The sequence below is a fragment of the Salvelinus fontinalis genome, chromosome 17 (assembly GCF_029448725.1).
Source record: "Salvelinus fontinalis isolate EN_2023a chromosome 17, ASM2944872v1, whole genome shotgun sequence".
NCBI classification, from domain to species: domain Eukaryota; kingdom Metazoa; phylum Chordata; class Actinopteri; order Salmoniformes; family Salmonidae; genus Salvelinus; species Salvelinus fontinalis.
The window spans coordinates 48,619,740-48,638,842 of NC_074681.1; the positions used below are offsets into that span (position 1 = coordinate 48,619,740).

Consider the following 19,103-nt stretch of genomic DNA (forward strand, 5'->3'; position numbering starts at 1 on the left):
ACATAACGATGGTCATTATGGCCAAACAGTTCTATTTTTGTTTCATCAGACCAGAGGACATTTCTCCAAAAAGTACGATCTTTGTCCCCATGTGCAGCTGCAAACCCCAGTCTGGCTTTTTTTAATGGCGGTTTTGGAGCAGTGGCTTCTTCCTTTGCTGAGCGGCCTTTCATGTTATGTCGATATAGGACTCGTTTTACTGTGGATATAGATACTTTTGTACCGGTTTCCTCCAGCATCTTCACAAGGTCCTTTGCTGTTGTTCTGGGATTGATTTGCACTTTTCGGTACCAAAGTACGTTCATCTCTAGGAGACAGAACGCATCTCCTTCCTGAGCGGTATGACGGCTACGTGGTCCCATGGTGTTTATACTTGCGTACTATTGTTTGTACAGATGAACGTGGTACCTTCAGGGATTTGGAAATTGCTCCCAAGGATGAACCAGACTTGCGGAGGTCTACAATTTTTTTCAGAGGTATTGGCTGATATCTTTTGATTTTCCTATGATGTCAAGCAAAGAGGCACTGAGTTTGAAGGTAGGCCTTGACATACATCCACAGGTACACCTCCAATTGACTCAAATGATATCAATTAGCCTATCAAAATCTTCTAAAGTCATGACATCATTTTCGTGAATGTTCCAAGCTGTTTAAAGGTACAGTCAATTTAGTGTATGTAAACTTCTGACCCATTGGAATTGTGATACAGTGAATTATAAGTGAAATAATCTGTCTGTAAACAATTGTTAGCAAAATTACCTGTGACATGCACAAAGTAGATGTCCTAACCGACTAACCAAAACTATAGTTTGTTAACAAGAAATTTGTGAAGGGTGGTTGAAAAACGAGTTTTAATGATTCCAACCTAAGTGTATGTAAACCTCAGACTTCAACTGTATATAAACTCTGGGTTGCTGATGCTATGTATTGGCCAATGAAAGGCTTTGAAGCTACCGGTCAGCCAGTCCTCCATAGTATTGAATGGAATTCTAGAGTATTTCAATTAAATGTTTGAAGGACAAAAAAAGTAATACATATACAGTACGAGTCAAACATTTGGACACACCTACTCATTCAAGGTTTTTTCTAAATTTTTTACTATAATAGTGAATAATAGTTAAGACATCAAAACTATGAAATAAGACATATGGAATCATGTACTGTAGTAAACAAAAAAGTTTTAAACAAATCAACATTTATTTTATATTTGAGATTCTTCAAAGCCACCCTTTGCCTTGGGGGTGGCAGGTAGCCTAGTGGTTAGAGCGCTGGGCCAGTAACCGAAAGGTTGCTGGATCAAATCCCCAAGCTGACAAGTTCAAAATCTGTCGTTCCAGCCCTGAAAAAGGCAGTTAACCCACTGTTCCCCGGTAGGCCGTCATTGTAAATAAGAATTTGTTCTTGACTGACTTGTTAAGTTGACTAGTAAAGAGTTCACTTATTGGCTAATTTTCCTTCACTCTGCGGTCCAACTCATCTCAATTGGGTTGAGGTCAGATGATTGTGGAGGCCAGGTCATCTGATGCAGCAATCCATCACTCTCCTGCTTGGTCAAATAGTCCTTACACAGCCTGGAGGTGTGTTGGGTGATTGTCCTGTTGAAAAACAAATGGTAGTCCCACTGAGCGCAAACCAGATGGGATGGCGAATCGCTGCAGAATGCTGTGGAATGCTGTTAAGTGTGCCTTGAATTCTAAATAAATCACAGTGTCACCAGCAAAGCACCCCCACACTTCCTCCTCTTATACTTCAAGGTGGGAACTTTACATTCAGAGATCATCCGTTCACCTAATCTGCGCCTCAAATTTGGACTCTTCAGACCAAAGGACAGATTTCCACCGGTCTAATGTCCATTGCTCGTGTTTCTTGGCCCAAGCAAGTCTCTTTCTATTGGAGTACTTTAGTGGTGGCTTCTTTGCAGCAATTCGACCATGAAGGCCTAATTCATGCAGTCTCCTCTGAACAGCTGATGTTGAGATGTGTCTGTTATTTGAACTCTGTCTACCATTTATTTGGGCTGCAATTTCTGTGGCTGGTAACTCTAATGAACTTATCCTCTGCAGCAGAGGTAACTCTGGGTCTTCCTTTCCTGTGCCGTTCCTGAGCCAGTTTCATCATATCACTTGACGGTTTTTGCGACTGCACTTGAAAAAACTTCTTGAAATGTTCCGGATTGAATGACCTTCATGTCTTAAAGTAATGGACTGTCATTTCTCTTTGCTTATTTGAGCTGTTCTTGCCATAATATGCACTTGGTATTTTACCAAATAGGGCTATGGTCTGTATATCACCCCTACCTTGGCTCAAACCACAATTAAGAAGGAAAGAAATTCCACAAATTACAAATTAACTTTTAACCTAACTAGGGTATGTGGGACAGTAGCGTCCCACCTCGTCAACAGCCAGTGAAACTGCAGGGCGCCAAATTCAAAACAGAAATCCCATAATTAAAATTCCTAAAACATACAAGTATTTTACACCATTTTAGAGATACACTTGTTGAGAATCCAGCCACAGTGTCTGATTTCAAAAAGGCTTTCCAGCGAAAGCACACCAAACGATTATGTTAGGTCAGAGCCAAGTCACAGAAAAACACAGCCATTTTTCCAGCCAAAGAGAGGAGTCAGAAAAAGCACAAATAGAGAAAATGAATCACTAACCTTTGATGATCTTCATCAGATGACACTCATAGGACTTCATGTTACACAATACATGTTTTGTTCGGTAAAGTTCATATTTATATCCAAAAATATGAGTTTACATTGGCGCGTTATGTTCAGTAGTTCCAAAACCTCCGGTGATTTTGCAGAGAGCCACATCAATTTACAGAAATACTCATAATAAACATTGCTAAAAGATACAACTGTTATGCATGGAATTTTAGATCCACTTCTCCTTAATGCAACCGCTGTGTCAGATTTCAAAAAACTTTACGGAAAAAGCACACTATGCAATAATCTGAGTACAGCGCTCAGAGACCAAAACAACCCAAACAGATATCCGCCATGTTGTATAGTCAACAGAAGTCAGAAATAGCATTATAAATATTCACTTACCTTTGATGATCTTCATCAGAATGCACTCCCAGGAATCCCAGGTCCACAATAAATGTTTGTTTTGTTCGATAATGTCCATAATTTATGTCCAACTACCTCCTTTTTGTTCGCACGTTTAGCCCAGTAATCAAAATTCATGAGGCGCGATCACTAGGTGCAGACGAAAAGTCAAAAAGTTCCGTTACAGTCCGTAGAAACATGTCAAACGATGTATAGAATCAATTTTTAGGATGTTTTTAACATAACGATGTATAGAATCAATTTTTAGGATGTTTTTAACATACATCTTCAATAATGTTCCAACCGGAGAGTTCCTTTTTTCTTCAGAAATGTAATGGAACGCAAGCTAACTATCACGTGAAGGCGCGTGGCCAGCTCGTGGTTCACTGGCAGATCTCTGACTCATCCCCCTCTCATTCGCCCCCACTTCACAGTAGAAGCCTCAAACAAGGTTCTAAAGACTGTTGACATCTAGTGGAAGCGCAATATGACCCCATAGACACTGTGTATTCGATAGGCCATGAGTTGAAAAACTACAAACCTCAGATTTCCCACTTCCTGGTTGGATTTTTTCTCAGGTTTTTGCCTGCCATATGAGTTATGTTATACTCACAGACATCATGCAACAGTTTTAGAAACTTCAGAGTGTTTTCTACTCCAAATCTACACATTGTATGCATATTCTAGGTTTTATGGCTGAGTAGCGGGCAGTTTAATTTGGGTACGCTTTTCATCCAAAATTCCCAATGCTGCCCCCTACCCTAGTGAAGTTAACAAGGCACACCTGTTAATTGAAATTCATTCCAGATGACTACCTCATGAAGCTGGTTGAGAGAATACCAAGTGTGTGCAAAGCTGTCATCAAGGCAAAGGGTGACTCATTTAAAGAATCTCAAATATAAAATATATTTAGATTTGTTTAACACTTTTTTGGTTACTACATGATCCCAGTGGTGGAAAAAGTACCCAACTATCATACTTCAGTAAAAGTAAAGATACCTTAGTAGTCAAAGTAAGACACCCAGTAAAATTCGCCTTGAGTAAAAGTATAAAAGTATTTGGTTTAAATATACTTAAGTATCAAAAGTAAAAGTATAAATAATTTCAAATTCCTTATATTAAGCAAACCAGATGGCACCATTTTCTTGTTTTTTTTATTTTATGACAAGCCACGGGCACACTCCAACATTCAGACATAATTTACAAACGAAGCATATGTGTTTAGTGAGTCCGCTAGATCAGAGGCAGTAAGGATGACTAGGGATGTTCATTTTCTTGTCCTGCTAAGCATTCAAAATGTAACAAGTACTTTTGGGTGTCAAGGAAAATGTATGGAGTAAAAAGTACAATATTTTTTAAAGGAATGTAGTAAAGTAAAATTGGTCAAAAATATAAATAGTAAAGTACAGATACCCCAGAAAACTACTTTAGTAGTAGTTCTAAATATTTTTACTGAAGTACTTTACACCACTGCATGAGTCCATGCATTTTATTTCATAGTTTTTTCATAGTTTAAGGTAATATTTTAAATATATTTTCACTTTTTATTTTTATGTTTGGCTCATACAATGTAAAAGTATGCATTAAGGTGTCTGTCAGAGGAAACGTAGATATTAATAAATAGATTTATATACTGTAATTTCCGGACTATAAGCCGCTACTTTTTTCCCACGCTATGAACCTTGCGTTTATACAATGACGCGGCTAATTTATGGATTTTTCCCGCTTTCACAAATTCATGCCGCCAAAAAACTGAGCAAATCGAGCGCGCTCAAACTTTCCATCATTCTGATTACGGTAGTCATTTTGTCACCCTCATCATGGCAAAGACACGGAGAAATGCATATGATGCAGCTTTCAATTTGAAGGCGATCGATCTGGCTGTTGGAAAAGGAAATAGTGCTGCTGCACGGGAGCCTTAATGAGTCGATGATAAGACGTTGGAAACAGCAGCGTGAGAAACTGACTTAGTGCAAAAAGACAACAAAAGCTTTCAGAGGAAAGAAAAGCAGATGGCCCGAATTAGAAAATGAGGCTTGGATGAGTTTGCCTCCGGATGAAAGTGAGGAGAGCGCAATGAAAACGATCCAACATCGGATGAAGCAATTCTGAGGCTATTCAACTCCGACACCAAAGGAGATGACTTCAGTGGTTTCAGTGCACAGGAGGAAGATAGTGACCAAGGACTTTCTTGGTAGGCTATTGTTTACTGCTATTTAAAAAAAGAAAATGTTACAAGCCTGTTTCGTTAAAGCCTATTTATTTTTGTTACAAGCCGTGTTTCGTTAAAGCCTATTTATTTTTGTTACAAGCCGTGTTTCGTTTAAAGGCTGTGTAAAGTTCATTTGTTTCAATGTACCGGTAGGCACCTGCGGCTTATAGACATGTGCGGCTTATTTATGTACAAAATAAATAAATAAATTAAATTCAGTGGGTGCGGCTTATATTCAGGTGCGCTTAATAGTCCAGCAATTACGGTAGCTTCCAAAATGTTTTACAATGGTAAAAAAAAAATTGGGGTGAGTACCAAGTTGGATGTGTGGTGGCTTCAAAACAGCGCCCCTTTGCAGTCATTTAGTGTAAATATAAATAATTGGTTCATACACTGTTCGAGTCAGTACATATGAAATTTGGTTTGTATGGTGTACCTGATCCACTAATATTGACAGAAGGGAGAACAAGACGAGCCACCACTTTTATATGAGCTACAGATGCGCACACAAAATCCATAAAAGCAATGCATTATCATCTTATCACTTTTTTTAAAATGCCTCTATTGATTCTCGCACAGATCCAAATTCTAGTTCTTCGAATAGGCCATTCTAAAGAGTAATTAGTGAAAGGTGAATTTGGACGTTGCACTGGCGCCTGACATTAATTAGATATATGTGCCCGACCAGTAATCAGATACAGAATTTGAACAGGTTCCATTTGTCCATCCAAATACTAAGTAACAGTGGAGATGAGGCTTATGCGGAAAACCTTTCAGATGACAGACCTCTGAAATGTGCGTGTGTGTGTGTGTGTGTGTGTGCGTGTGCGTGTGCGTGTGCGTGTGCGTGTGCGTGTGCGTGTGCGTGTGTGTGTGTGTGTGTGATATTGGCTAGTGCAAGCAGGGTCCCTGTTTTAGATGCAGTAAATAGGGAGGGCGGGTTAGTGCTGCGTGTCAGGAGCCTGGAGGTTGCTAGGCAACGCTGGGAAAGGCATGTGCTACTGCAGGGGTTCCCAACATCAGCCCTCAACTATCTGTGTGTTACTGCAGGTTTTCACCAATTCACTACAATCTATTGGTGGCCTCTTAGTCATCATGCTTCATTTAAACATCCTTGACGCAATTGTATGAATGAGTGTGCACTAGGAGATGCCAAGGCATTGGAATGAAAATCTGTATATAAAAAAACATGAGAACAGTTTGTCCTCTACTGTTCCACCCTCCAACCCCAATCCCTCTCATGGGTAAGCTGGCTATTTTGACCCTCTGGGGTAAAAAGACAACGTGATTGAAAGGAGTCAAGAGTTAAGCTGCCAATGAACTCTGCACCCTTATCACATTACCTTGGATTCTTTAGGCACAACAAAACATTGGTTTGACATGTTTCTATGGCGCTCGGATGCTTCCTGCAACTACAAGGTGCCACTGAGTCATCACATTTCTGTGCCTTCGACGCTGCTACCACCAAATCTTCTCTAACATAGGGTCTGTGTCTACGACGTGTTGATATGACTCAAGGCTTTTCTGGCAGGGCGTTTCAGTGCTGGTGATGACTGCTCTCAAGACTAAGAGCAGTCCTAGGTATTTCTTAAACCGTGTTTTTACACCTGGGTGATTCTCATGACGCATCAGCAAAAATCTAAAATAATTCTGAGGACTAAGATGTCTATTTTTTGGCAAAGTGTCTTATTTTAAATACATTTCACATTTGCCAGATTTTTTTATTTTCACCCCAAATTCTCATTACCGAAATGCGTCCGGATTAAATTCTCGGGTCATTTTATACTATTTTACTTTCGAGAAACCTAACACAATAAAACAATATATGTCGCTGTAGTTTGTCCATAAATCATAAAGGTATACTAGTTGATGTTTAGATAAAAATATATTTATTACATAAAACAGTGTCTCATTACGTAACCCTTTTTCAAGTTCCTGTAAAGTTTTATTCCCCCATGATGCATCATCTAGAGTAGGCATTAGATGAGCACAAGTTAGGTTAATTTATTCGCTTCTATGTCTTTAGAATTAGGTTCTTATTTTCAAACACCCATTTACCCCACTTGGCCTTCTCAATAACGAAATGTCTAAAAAGCTAAAATTAGGGAAAAAGTACGATTTAAATTTGATCCTTTTTTTATTTCATTTTTTATTAAAATTAAATGTCAGCGTTATGTTTAACTAAGTCCTTTTCATTAGGGGAGCAAAGTTAAAAATATTTTAAATTGATTAGTTAATTTTTTGGACTGTTGCAATAATGAGAATTGTGGAAATTGTGGTAAAATGTATGATATGATCAAAAACTTATAATAATTCTAAAATAGATAAGTACAGATCCTAATCTCAGTGATCCAAGAGGAAATTTTGTAAAAATTTCATTCAGAATTTGAGTCAAATGTCAGTTTTGTGAGAATGACCCACCTATAGGATGTGTCCAATTACAAATGACGCAGTGTTATCTCTCAAATAGGTATTGTTCAGTCCTTTTTTCCACATCAAAGATCAGTGAGCATACATACACCTCAATGTATCTACTATGCCGAGTCAGTTGAGACTTGAATTTCAACTCGCTGCCCAAAGCAGCAACACAGAAACAGGCACCGGATGTACTACACGACACCCTAACATACACAAGTGTTCCCACAGAACCCCCTAGGACAACATCAATCTAAATGTATACAGCATCAGCGATAAACATTATCGAAGGGAATTAAGCTGCTGTTCTCAACCTTCTTTCAAACTAAATGGCCTAAGCTGGGAAACACTGAGCATGCCATGAGAGTAGGATAGTGTAGCTTACCACACACACACACACACAGGTTTTGTTTCCCCTCCCTAATGCGTCGTATGAAATGACTCACGCAGCCCAGCAAAGCATTCGGAGGGAGGCTGGACCTACCAGCAGGTGCTGGTGTAGCCTCTTGGTCCTCCGCAGGGTGCCCATGATGCGGCGGCCCATCTTTTTGGCGTACCACACCGAGTTGAGCATGCTGTTGCTTGCTGCCACTGCTGCTGCTGCTGTGTGTAGGTGCTGTGTCGACGCTGCTACCGCTGTTGCAGGCTTAGGGGTGGTGGTGGTTGGAGGGGAGAGGACAGGACAGGAGGGGCTTCACTCCAGCTTCACTCTAGCTCGTGTCATCCGCCCTACCCTCCCCCTCTCACTCACAAACACAACGGAGGCTGCAGAGGCAGCGTCGGTGGGTGCTGGAGAAAGCAAGAGTTGGATTCTTGACCAAGGTCGCAATAGGAAGGACGTATGGACTTCACCTTTTTACCCCACAGACGGGAGGGTCTGAGGGAGTCCAGAGGAGCATAGAGGCTGCTTCTCGCTTTCACTTGCTCTTTAATAGGCACTTAAGTCTGCGCAGTCGTCCAAATTAGAAAGCAGGCTCTGGACGTGACGGGAGAACCAAAGCACCCTCTTGGGGAGGATTAACCTGTGGAGAAGGAAAGAGCAGCATGTTCATCTGATGAGGAGACGATTGTCTGTCCTGGTGCACAGAGAATGACAGACTGGTGCAGGGGATTGGAGGCGACGAGAGAGAAAGGATTGTGTGTGTGTGTGTGTGTGTGTGTGTGTGTGAGAGAGAGAGTGAGCTAGGAAGATAGCTGTGTCCAAATCTTCATCTCTGAAATAGTGCTTTATTAACCTCTTCTTCCCCTCCAGCTTTCCTCTCTTCAGTCTCCCTCCCACCCTCCCTCACAATGTCAACTGGTTGGTGCTTGGTCAGATCCAGATGTGTTCGATGTCGTTTTCGTCCTTCTGTTCACATTCTAAAAATGAGTCAGCAGGGGAAGCTCACATTCGGATAACGCTGACTTAACGCTCCAGTGATGGACCGGGGAGAGGGGGGAGGGAAATGGGTTGGCAGTATTGAGCCCAGCATTCCACCACAAGGGGAGCAGAATACTCTGGAGATTTCTCAGGAGTCTCATCCAAGAAAGCATTAACGTCTATAGTCTCGATTCTAGAAGTCTTCACCACATTGCCAACGCTTACAGTGGCTTATTGCAACAGTGCAAGACATTGATGTGCATGGGTTTTCATTTGGCATTGTTTCGTATTTGGCGCACATAACCCTGGTGTGAAATGGAAAGTATGTGCAACAGTCACTACAGCATAGTGAAGAAATGCAAACTAATACAAATTATTTTATTTGGCGATAGTGTTTTTTACTAATAACAAATTACTGAGTTCACTTTGGATATCACTGAATGCTGAATGAATACAGATATTAATTCAGCACATGTACTGACTGGGTTGTAAATCTCAGGGGTGAGATGGGACCTATACTAGGTCTATCCCACTTTCCTTCTGTAATAGAAAGCCTCACTAGATATGTCCTTTTCATAGGTTAAGCACTCTCTCCCCCTGCCTTTTTCTTCTCCTTCAATAGCTCATCCAAGGACCTCCATTTTCTTGGTGTCAGTTTTTCCTTTGGTCCGCATCGGCATTCATCTTTTGTGTTGCCATGGTGCTGCTTGAGCTAGAGAGGGAGGGCTGTAGAGGGAGAGAAACATACAGTACTCCCTTTTCTACTCTCCTCCGCTGTGCCATCACTTTTTCCCTGCTTTCAGTGTCTTTCCGGGACGTGCAATTCCATTCATTTCTGTTATCAGTAGCGAAGATAGCGGCCACTGACGTCACTGATGGGGAAAGGGCAGCTCGCGGTAATGCCATTGATGAATTGTGAGAGAACAATAGACTGAGGGATGGGAAATTGCATTGCCAAGGTTTCTCTGCGTATAGCCACCTGCTGGCATTACAGTCCTCATTATCAACGTACAGCATACGTGCACACACGTTTATTGGGTATCGGCTAAAGGGATGTATGGCCAATAGACAAATCTGAAAATCTATTCAGGAGAATGGAGGTTCATCATATTTTCTAATGCCATATAAAACCTGCAAAATATATTCAATGATCTACAGTACCAGTCAAAAGTTAATCATTTAACGTTTTATCTTAATTATTTACTATTTTCTACATTGTAGAACAATAGTGAAGACATCAAAACTATGAAACAACATATGGAATCATGTAGTAACCAAAAAAGTTACTACATGATTCCAAATGCTGAGCACTTGCTGGCTGCTTTTCCTTCACTCTGCTGTCCAACTCACCCCAAACCATCTCAAATTGGATTGAGGTCGGGTGATTGTGGAGGCCAGGTCATCTGATGTAGCACTCCATCCCTCTCCTGCTTGGTTAAATAGCCCTTACACAGCCTGGAGGTGTGTTGGGTCATTGTCCTGTTGAAAAACAAATAATAGTCCCATATCGTATCGCTGCAGAATGCTATGGTAGCTATACTGGTTAAGTGTGCCTGGAATTCTAAATAAATCACTGGCAGCGTCAACAGCAAAGCACCCCCACACCACCTCCTCCATGCTTCACGGTGAGAACATATGCAGAGATCATCCATTCACCTACTATGCGTCTCAAAAGGATTCAGCTGTTGGAACCAAGAATCTCAAATTTGGACTCATCAGACCAAAGGACAGATTTCACAAATGACAGATTTCCACCGGTGTAATGTCCATTGCTTGTGTTTCTTGGCCCAAGCAAGTCTCTTCTTAATATTGGTGTCCTTTAGTAGTGTTTCTTTGAAGCAATTCGACCATGAAGGCATGATTCACACAGTCTCCTCTGAACAGTTGATGTTGAGATGTGTCTGTTACTTGAACTCTGTGAAACATTTATTTGGGCTGCAATTTCTGAGGCTGGTAACTTATCCTCGGTAGCAAAGGTAACTCTGGGTTTTCCGTTCCTGTGGCGGTCCTCATGAGAGCCAGTTTCATCATAGCGCTTGATGGTTTTTGTTCCGTATTGACTGTCTTCATGTCTTAAAGTAATGAGCCTACCAGATGAGCTAAATAACTTGTATGCTCGCTTTGACGCAAGCAACAATGAAGCACGCATGAGAGCATCAGCTGTTCCGGATGACTGTGTGATCATGCTCTTCGTAACCCATGTGAATAAGACCTTAAAACAGGTCAACATTCACAAGGCCGTAGGGCAAAACGGATTACCAGGACGTGTACTGTCTGTAGCCATGAAGTGCTTTGAAAGGCTGGTCATGGGTCACATCAACACCATTATCCCAGAAACCCTAGACCAACTTGAATTTGCATACCGTCCCAACAGGTCCACAGATGATGCAATATCTATTGCACTCCACACTGCTCTTTCCCACCTGGACAAATGGAACACCTATGTGAGAATGCTATTCAACACCATAGTGCGCTCGAAGCTTATCACCTAAGCTAAGGACCCTGGGACTAAACACCTCCCTCTGCAACAGGATCCTGGACTTCCTGACGGGCCGCCCCAGGTGGTAAGTGTATGTAACACAAGGGTGCGTGCTCAGTCCCCTCCTGTACTCCCTGTTCCCCAATGACTGCATGGCCAAGCATGACTCCAACACCATCATTAAGTTTGCCGACGACGATGAGATTTAACGATGGACTCTCATTTCTCTTTCGTTATTTGAGCTGTTACCATAATATGGATTTGAACTTTTACCAAATAGGGCTATTTTCTCTATACCACCCCTACCTTGTCACAACACAACTGATTGGCTCAAACGCATTGAGGAAAGAAATTCAACAAATTAACTTATAACAAGGCACACATGTTAATTGAAATGCATACCTCATGAAGCTGGTTGAGAGAATGCCAAGAGTGTGCAAAGCTGTCAAGGCAAAGGGTGACTACTTTGAAGAATCTCACTTTTTTGGTTACTACATGATTCCATGTGTGTTATTTCATAGTTTTGATGTTTTCACTATTATTCCACAATGTATAAAATAGTAAAAATAAAGAAAAACCCTGGAATGAGCAGGGGTGTCCAAACTTTTGACTGGTATTTTATGTGCCATGTCTCTGTATTATATGGTGGGCTTGTGTAAAAAGGATGTGAGCAGAGGATACATCTTGCTTGGCAGTCAATTTACCACTTGTACATTTTATCCACTCACCTACGAAGTTCAAATCACCTCTCATTTCATGACAAGCGGAGTAAACTGTAGCCTAAATTGGAAACGTCTGAAAAGCTCATTCTAAGGGAAAGATCAGAAGAATTTCCATCTCACGTGGATTAATAAAGTATTATTTCTCAAATAAATGTTCAAGTGTCAGCAGATGTGGGGTGAACATAGCAAAAATAGGCAGCTGTTAGTGTCAGGGTCGGGAGGATCAATTCTATTTTCACACCATGCGCCATCTTTTGACAATTGAGATAATCAAAAATCTATTGATATCAATCAAGGAATCCGACAGGAAAAGACTGAGGTCACAAAAACATGCGCATGACTGCGCAGACATTAGCCAAATCAAGATTATATGGCATGAGCATGATGGCTCAGCTTCAGTACAAAGAGCATTGTTTGCCATTTCATCTGAAAATGTCTCTTAATTGGAGCACAGCCATGCTCTACTTAAAGAAAAAGGTGTGCAGATGTTGGTCTGGGAAGCTCATTCACAGTATGGAGTCAGCCATCTTGCGTTGCAACACATAAACAAACAGCCTCTTGATGTTGGTGATCGGCAACTTTGTCCAGTCAAAAGACAAAAAGATTGTGCAAAATATCAGCCATACTAATAAAAAGCTAATTAGCTCAACGCCAACCGCAATTCATAACCCTACCTCAAAAGTCAGCGGAGCATCTAAGGGTGAAGCTGGGAGAAGGTGGGTTACCTGGAATGGTGCCTGGCTTTTGGGGTAGGAGGTTGAGCAGGTGGGAAGGAGGGACGCCTCATGGCTTTGGGAGTATGGGGCGGTGGGCAAGGGGGGAGGTAGCTCCTGCTGCCCTAAAGTGGGCAGCCTGTCAAAGATGCATTCCAGAGAAGCTACCTACAGAGGGAGGTAGGGGCACGGAACTCAAAGGGTTACCATACAGTACAATAAAAGGACAAAAGAGAAAGCAAGAGGGGATGGAAAGAGACGGGTGGGGGGGCAATACATAAAAATAAACTGCAGAGCAAAATGGGGAGATGTGAGAAGAAAGAAAGTAGAATATATAGAAGAGAAGGTAAGAAAAGGGGGGGTTAAGGGAAAGGAATATGATGGGTTGTCTGCGTACACTGAGATCACCTAGCATAGCAGCGTCCTGGAGAGCTACTGTGTCTGCAGTTTCTTGTAGTGGACTGCCAATATCTAGCAACTGATTCATACAATGCATTTGGAAAGTATTCAGACACATTCACCTTTTCCACTTTGTTACAGCCTTATTCTAAAATAGATTAAATAGTTTTTTCCCCCTCAGTCTGCACACAATACCCCATAATGACAAAGCGAAAACAGGTTTAGACATTTTTGCTAATATATTAAAAACCAGCGGTCTAAGGAACTGCATCACAGCGCTAAAGGCATCACTACAGACCTTGGTTTGATCCCGGACTGTATCAGAACCAGCCGTGATCAGAAGTCCCAAAGGGCGGTGCTCAATTGGCCCAGCATTGTTCGGGTTAGCGAAAGGCTTGGCCAGGGTAAGTAGTCATTGTAAAATAAGAATTTGTTCTTAACTGACTTGTTTAGTTAAATAAAGGATAAAGAAATACATTTTTTATATATATATACACACACACTGCTCAAAAAAATAAAGGGAACACTTAAACAACACAATGTAACTCCAAGTCAATCACACTTCTGTGAAATCAAACTGTCCACTTAGGAAGTAACACTGATTGACAATACATTTCACATGCTGTTGTGCAAATGGAATAGACAACAGGTGGAAATTATAGGCAATTAGCAAGACACCCCCAATGAAGGAGTGGTTCTGCAGGTGGTGACCACAGACCACTTCTCAGTTCCTATGCTTCCTGGCTGATGTTTTGGTCACTTTTGAATGCTGGCGGTGCTCTCACTCTAGTGGTAGCATGAGACGGAGTCTACAACCCAAACAAGTGGCTCAGGTAGTGCAGCTCATGCAGGATGGCACATCAATGCGAGCTGTGGCAAGAAGGTTTGCTGTGTCTGTCAGCGTAGTGTCCAGAGCATGGAGGCGCTACCAGGAGACAGGCCAGTACATCAGGAGACGTGGAGGAGGCCGTAGGAGGGCAACAACGGCGGTAGGTCAGTCATGGTGTGGGGTGGCATTTCTTTGGGGGACCGCACAGCCCTCCATGTGCTCGCCAGAGGTAGCCTGACTGCCATTAGGTACCGAGATGAGATCCTCAGACCCCTTGTGAGACCATATGCTGGTGCGGTTGGCCCTGGGTTCCTCCTAATGTAAGACAATGCTTGGCCTCATGTGGCTGGAGTGTGTCAGCAGTTCCTGCAACAGGAAGGCATTGATGCTATGGACTGGCCCGTCCGTTCCCCAGACCTGAATCCAAAGCACATCTGGGACATCATGTCTCGCTCCATCCACCAACACCACGTTGCACCACAGACTGTCCAGGAGTTGGCGGATGCTTTAGTCCAGGTCTGGGAGGAGATCCCTCAGGAGACCATCCGCCACCTCATCAGGAACACGCCCAGGCGTTGTAGGGAGGTCATACAGGCACGTGGAGGCCACACACACTACTGAGCCTCATTTTGACTTGTTTTAAGGACATTACATCAAAGTTGGATCAGCCTGTAGTGTGGTTTTCCACTTTAATTTTGAGTGTGACTCCAAATCCAGAACTCCATGGGTTGATAAATTTGATTTCCATTGATAATTTTTGTGTGATTTTGTCAGCACATTCAACTATGTAAAGAAAAAATTATTTAATAAGAATATTTCATTCATTCATATCTAGGATGTGTTATTTTAGTGTTCCCTTTATTTTTTGGAGCAGTGTGTGTGTGTGTGTGTGTGTGTGTGTGTGTGTGTGTGTGTGTGTATGTATATATATATATATATATATATATATATATATATATATATATATATATATATATATACACATATACACACACACACACACACACACACACACACACACACACTGCTCCAAAACATTCAGACCCTTTGCTATGAGACTCGAAATTGCTCAGGTGCGTCCTTTTTCCATCATTCTTGAGATTTGTGGTAAATTAAATTGATTGAACATGATTTGGAAAGCACACACCTGTCTATATAAGGTCCAACAGTTGACAGTCCATGTCAGAACAAAAACTCTAACCCGGAAGCTTACAAGAAATCCTGCTAAGCCTTGCGACGAACCATCAAACAGGCAAAGGGTCAATACAGGGCTAAGATTGAATCATACTACACTGGCTCCAATGCTCGTCTTATGTGGCAGGGCTTGCAAACTACTACAGACTACAAAGGGAAGCACAGCAGCGAGCTGCCCAGTGACACGAGCCTACCAGATGAGCTAAATCACTTCTATGCTCGCTTCGAGGGAAGCAAAACTGGGGCATGCATGAGAGCATCAGCTGTTCCGGACGACTGCGTGATTAAGATCTCCGTAGCCGACATGAGTAAGACTTTTAAACAGGTCAACATACACAAGGCTGCGGGGCCAGACGGATTATCAGGATGTGTGCTCCGGCATGTGCTGACCAACTGGCAGGTGTCTTCACTGATATTTTCAACATGTCCCTGATTGAGTCTGTAATACCAACATGTTTCAAGCAGACCACCAAGAACACAAAGGATACCTGCCTAAATGACTACAGACCCGTAGCACTCACGTCCGTAGCCAGGAAGTGCTTTGAAAGGTTGGTAATGGCTCACAACACCATTATCCCAGAAACCCTAGACTCACTCCAATTTGCATACGGCCCAAACAGATCCACAGATGATACAATCTCTATTGCACTCCAAACTGCCCTTTCCCACCTGGACAAAAGGAACACCTACGTGAGAATGCTATTCATTGACTACAGCTCAGCGTTCAACACCATAGTACCCTCTAAGCTCATCCCTTAGCTAAGGATCCTGGGACTAAACACCTCCCTCTGCAACTGGATCCTGGACTTCCTGGCGGGCCGCCCCCCCATGTGGTGAGGGTAGGTAACAACACATCTGCCACGCTGATCCTCAACACTGGAGCTCCCCAGGGGTGCGTGCTCAGTCCCCTAATGTACTCCCTGTTCACCAACAACTGCATGGCCAAGCAAAACTCCAACACCATCATTAAGTTTGCAGAAGACACAACAGTGGTAGGCCTGATCACCGACAACAACGAGACATCCTATAGGGAGGAAGTCAGAGACCTGGCTGGGTGGAGCCAGAATAACAAACTATCCCTCAACGTAACCAAGACTAAGGAGCTGATTGTGGACTACAGGAAAAGGAGGACCGAGCACACCCCCATTCGCATCGACGGGGCTGTAGTGGTGTCCACATCAACAACAAACGAGAATGGTCCAAACATACCAAGACAGTCGTGAAGAGGGCATGACAAAGCCTATTCCCCCTCAGGAAACTAAAAAGATTTGGCATGGGTCCTCAGATCCTCAAAAGGTTATACAGCTGCAACAAATGTATTCAGCGCACGTAACAAATAAACTTTGATTTGATTTCGGAGGAAGAGCTCTGAAACAGGAATGTGTCGAGCCACAGATCTGGGGAAGGGTCCTAAAGAACACAGTGGCCTCAATGATTCTTAAATGGAAGAAATGTGGAACCACCAACACTTTTCCTAGAGCTGGCCGCCCGGCCAAACTGAGGAATTGGGGGAGAAGGGATTGTCAGGGAGGTGACCAAGAGCTCCAGAGTTCCTCTGTGGAGATGGCAGAACCTTCCAGAAGAACAACCATCTCGAGCAGAGTGGCCAGACAGAAGCCACATCACAGCCCACTTGGGAGATTGCCAAAAGCACCTAAAGGAAAAACAAAATGTTATGGTCTGATGAAACCAAAATTGAACTTTTTGGCCTAAAAGCCAAGAGTCATGTCTAGAGGAAACATGCACCACTCATCACCTGGCCAATACCATCCTTACGGTGACGCATGCTGTGGGGATGTGTATCAGTGGCAGGGACTGGGAGACTAGTCAGGATTGAGGCAAAGATGAACAGATTAAAGTACAGAGGTCCTTGATGAAAACCTGCTCCAGAGCACGCAGGACCTCAGACTGTGGCGAAGGTCCACCTTCCAACAGGACAACGGCCCTAAGCACATAGCCAAAAATGCCGGAGTGGCTTCGGGACAGGTTTCTGAATGTTATTGAGTGGCCCAGCCAGAGCCCGGACTTGAACCTGAAAATAGCTATCCAACCTGACAGGGCTTGAGAGGATCTGCAGAAAAGAATGGGAGAATCTCCCCAAATACAGGTATGCCAAGCTGGTAGCGTCATACCCAAGAAGACTTGAGGCTGAAATTGCTGTCAAAGGTGCTTCAACAAAGTACTGAGTAAAGTGTCTGAATACTTATATAAATGTGATAAGTTTATTTTTTTTTATATAAATTTGCAAAAAATTCAAAAACATGTTTTTGTTTTGTCATTATGGGGGTTTGTGTGTACCGTAATTGCTGGACTATTAAGCGCACCTGAATATAAGCCGCACCCACTGAATAAAAAAATAAATAAATATTTTGTACATAAATAAGCCACACGTGTCTATAAGCCGCAGGTGCCTACCGGTACATTGAAACAAATTAACTTTACACAGCCTTTAAACGAAACACGGCTTGTAACAAAAATAAATAGGCTTTAACGAAACACGTCTTGTAACAAAAATAAATAGGCCGAAACAGGCTTGTAACATTTTTTTTTTTTTTTATAGCAGTAAACAGTAGCCTACCAAGAAAGTCCTTGGTCACTATCTTCCTCCTGTGCACTGAAACCACTGAAGTCATCTCCTTTGGTGTCAGAGTTGAATAGCCTCAGAATTGCTTCATCCGATGTTGGATCGTTTTCATTGTGCTCTCCTCACTTTCATCCGGAGGCAAATTCCCCGCTGAGCTTATGCTGCCCTCTTCAATACGCAGCAGCTCCACGCTGTCAGGACCCACTGGCAGACTTGACCATAAGTCGCTCTTCGCATGCGGCCCGTTTTAGTGAAGGATTTCTCCCCACTTGTCATCCAAGCCTCATTTTCTAGTTCGGGCCATCTGCTTTTCTTTCCTCTGAAAGCTTTTGTTGTCTTTTTGCACTAAGTCAGTTTCTCACGCTGCTGTTTCCAACGTCTTATCATCGACTCATTAAGGCCAAGCTCCCGTGCAGCAGCTCTATTTCCTTTTCAAACAGCCAGATCGATCGCCTTCAAATTGAAAGCTGCATCATATGCATTTCTCCGTGTCTTTGCCATGATGAGGGTGACAAAATGACTACCGTAATCAGAATGATGGAAAGTTTGAGCGCGCTCGATTTACTTCACATTATGTGACGGTGCTCAGTTTTTTGGCGGCATGAATTTGTGAAAGCGGGAAAAATCCATAAATTAGCCGCGTCATTGTATAAAGCGCAAGGTTCATAGCGTGGGAAAAAAAGTAGCGGCTTATAGTCCGGAAATTACGGTAGATTGATGAGGGACATTCAAATCCATTTTAGAATAAGGCTGTTCCAAAATGTGGAAAAGTCAAGGGGTCGGGAATACTTTCCAAATGCACTGTACGTTGAGCACTTGGGCAACACTGATTTATCTTTAAGCAATTAGTCTACTTAATTAACTCAGTCAGAACAAGGCAAGGATAAATACTGGCTAACCCATAAGCTCTCCAGAACCATAATTGATTGTACCGTTATTAACCTTAGATAATGTAGAGGTTACAAGAAATGGCACAAAGCTGTTGAGCTCTAGACAAAACATCAAGTCACTTAACTCCTTTGACAATTCTAGACAAAACATTGAGCATCTTAACAGCACATTGAATAAACACCCAAGAGTGTTGTCTGAGCAGACTCATAACAAAGGTTTCTTTGAACGAATGGACACGTTTTATTCTCA

At 42.4% G+C, this 19,103-nt stretch overlaps 1 protein-coding gene across 22 annotated transcripts in view; it reads right to left on the bottom strand.

Annotated features, from left to right (window-relative positions):
* Positions 1-19,103, bottom strand: part of LOC129814510 (discs large homolog 1-like protein) — a 254,606-nt gene that overhangs the window by 152,425 nt on the left and 83,078 nt on the right. For 2 of the 22 annotated variants that reach the window (XM_055867697.1, XM_055867696.1), the window contains exon 1: positions 8,168-8,946. The exons of 19 other annotated variants lie outside the window; for them this stretch is intronic. In XM_055867697.1, coding sequence (XP_055723672.1) covers positions 8,168-8,257 — 90 coding nt within the window. In that variant the 5' untranslated portion in view covers positions 8,258-8,946. Of the gene's footprint in view, positions 1-8,167; positions 8,948-19,103 lie in introns of those variants that run through there. One more of the 22 variants, XM_055867695.1, reaches the window with a different exon arrangement.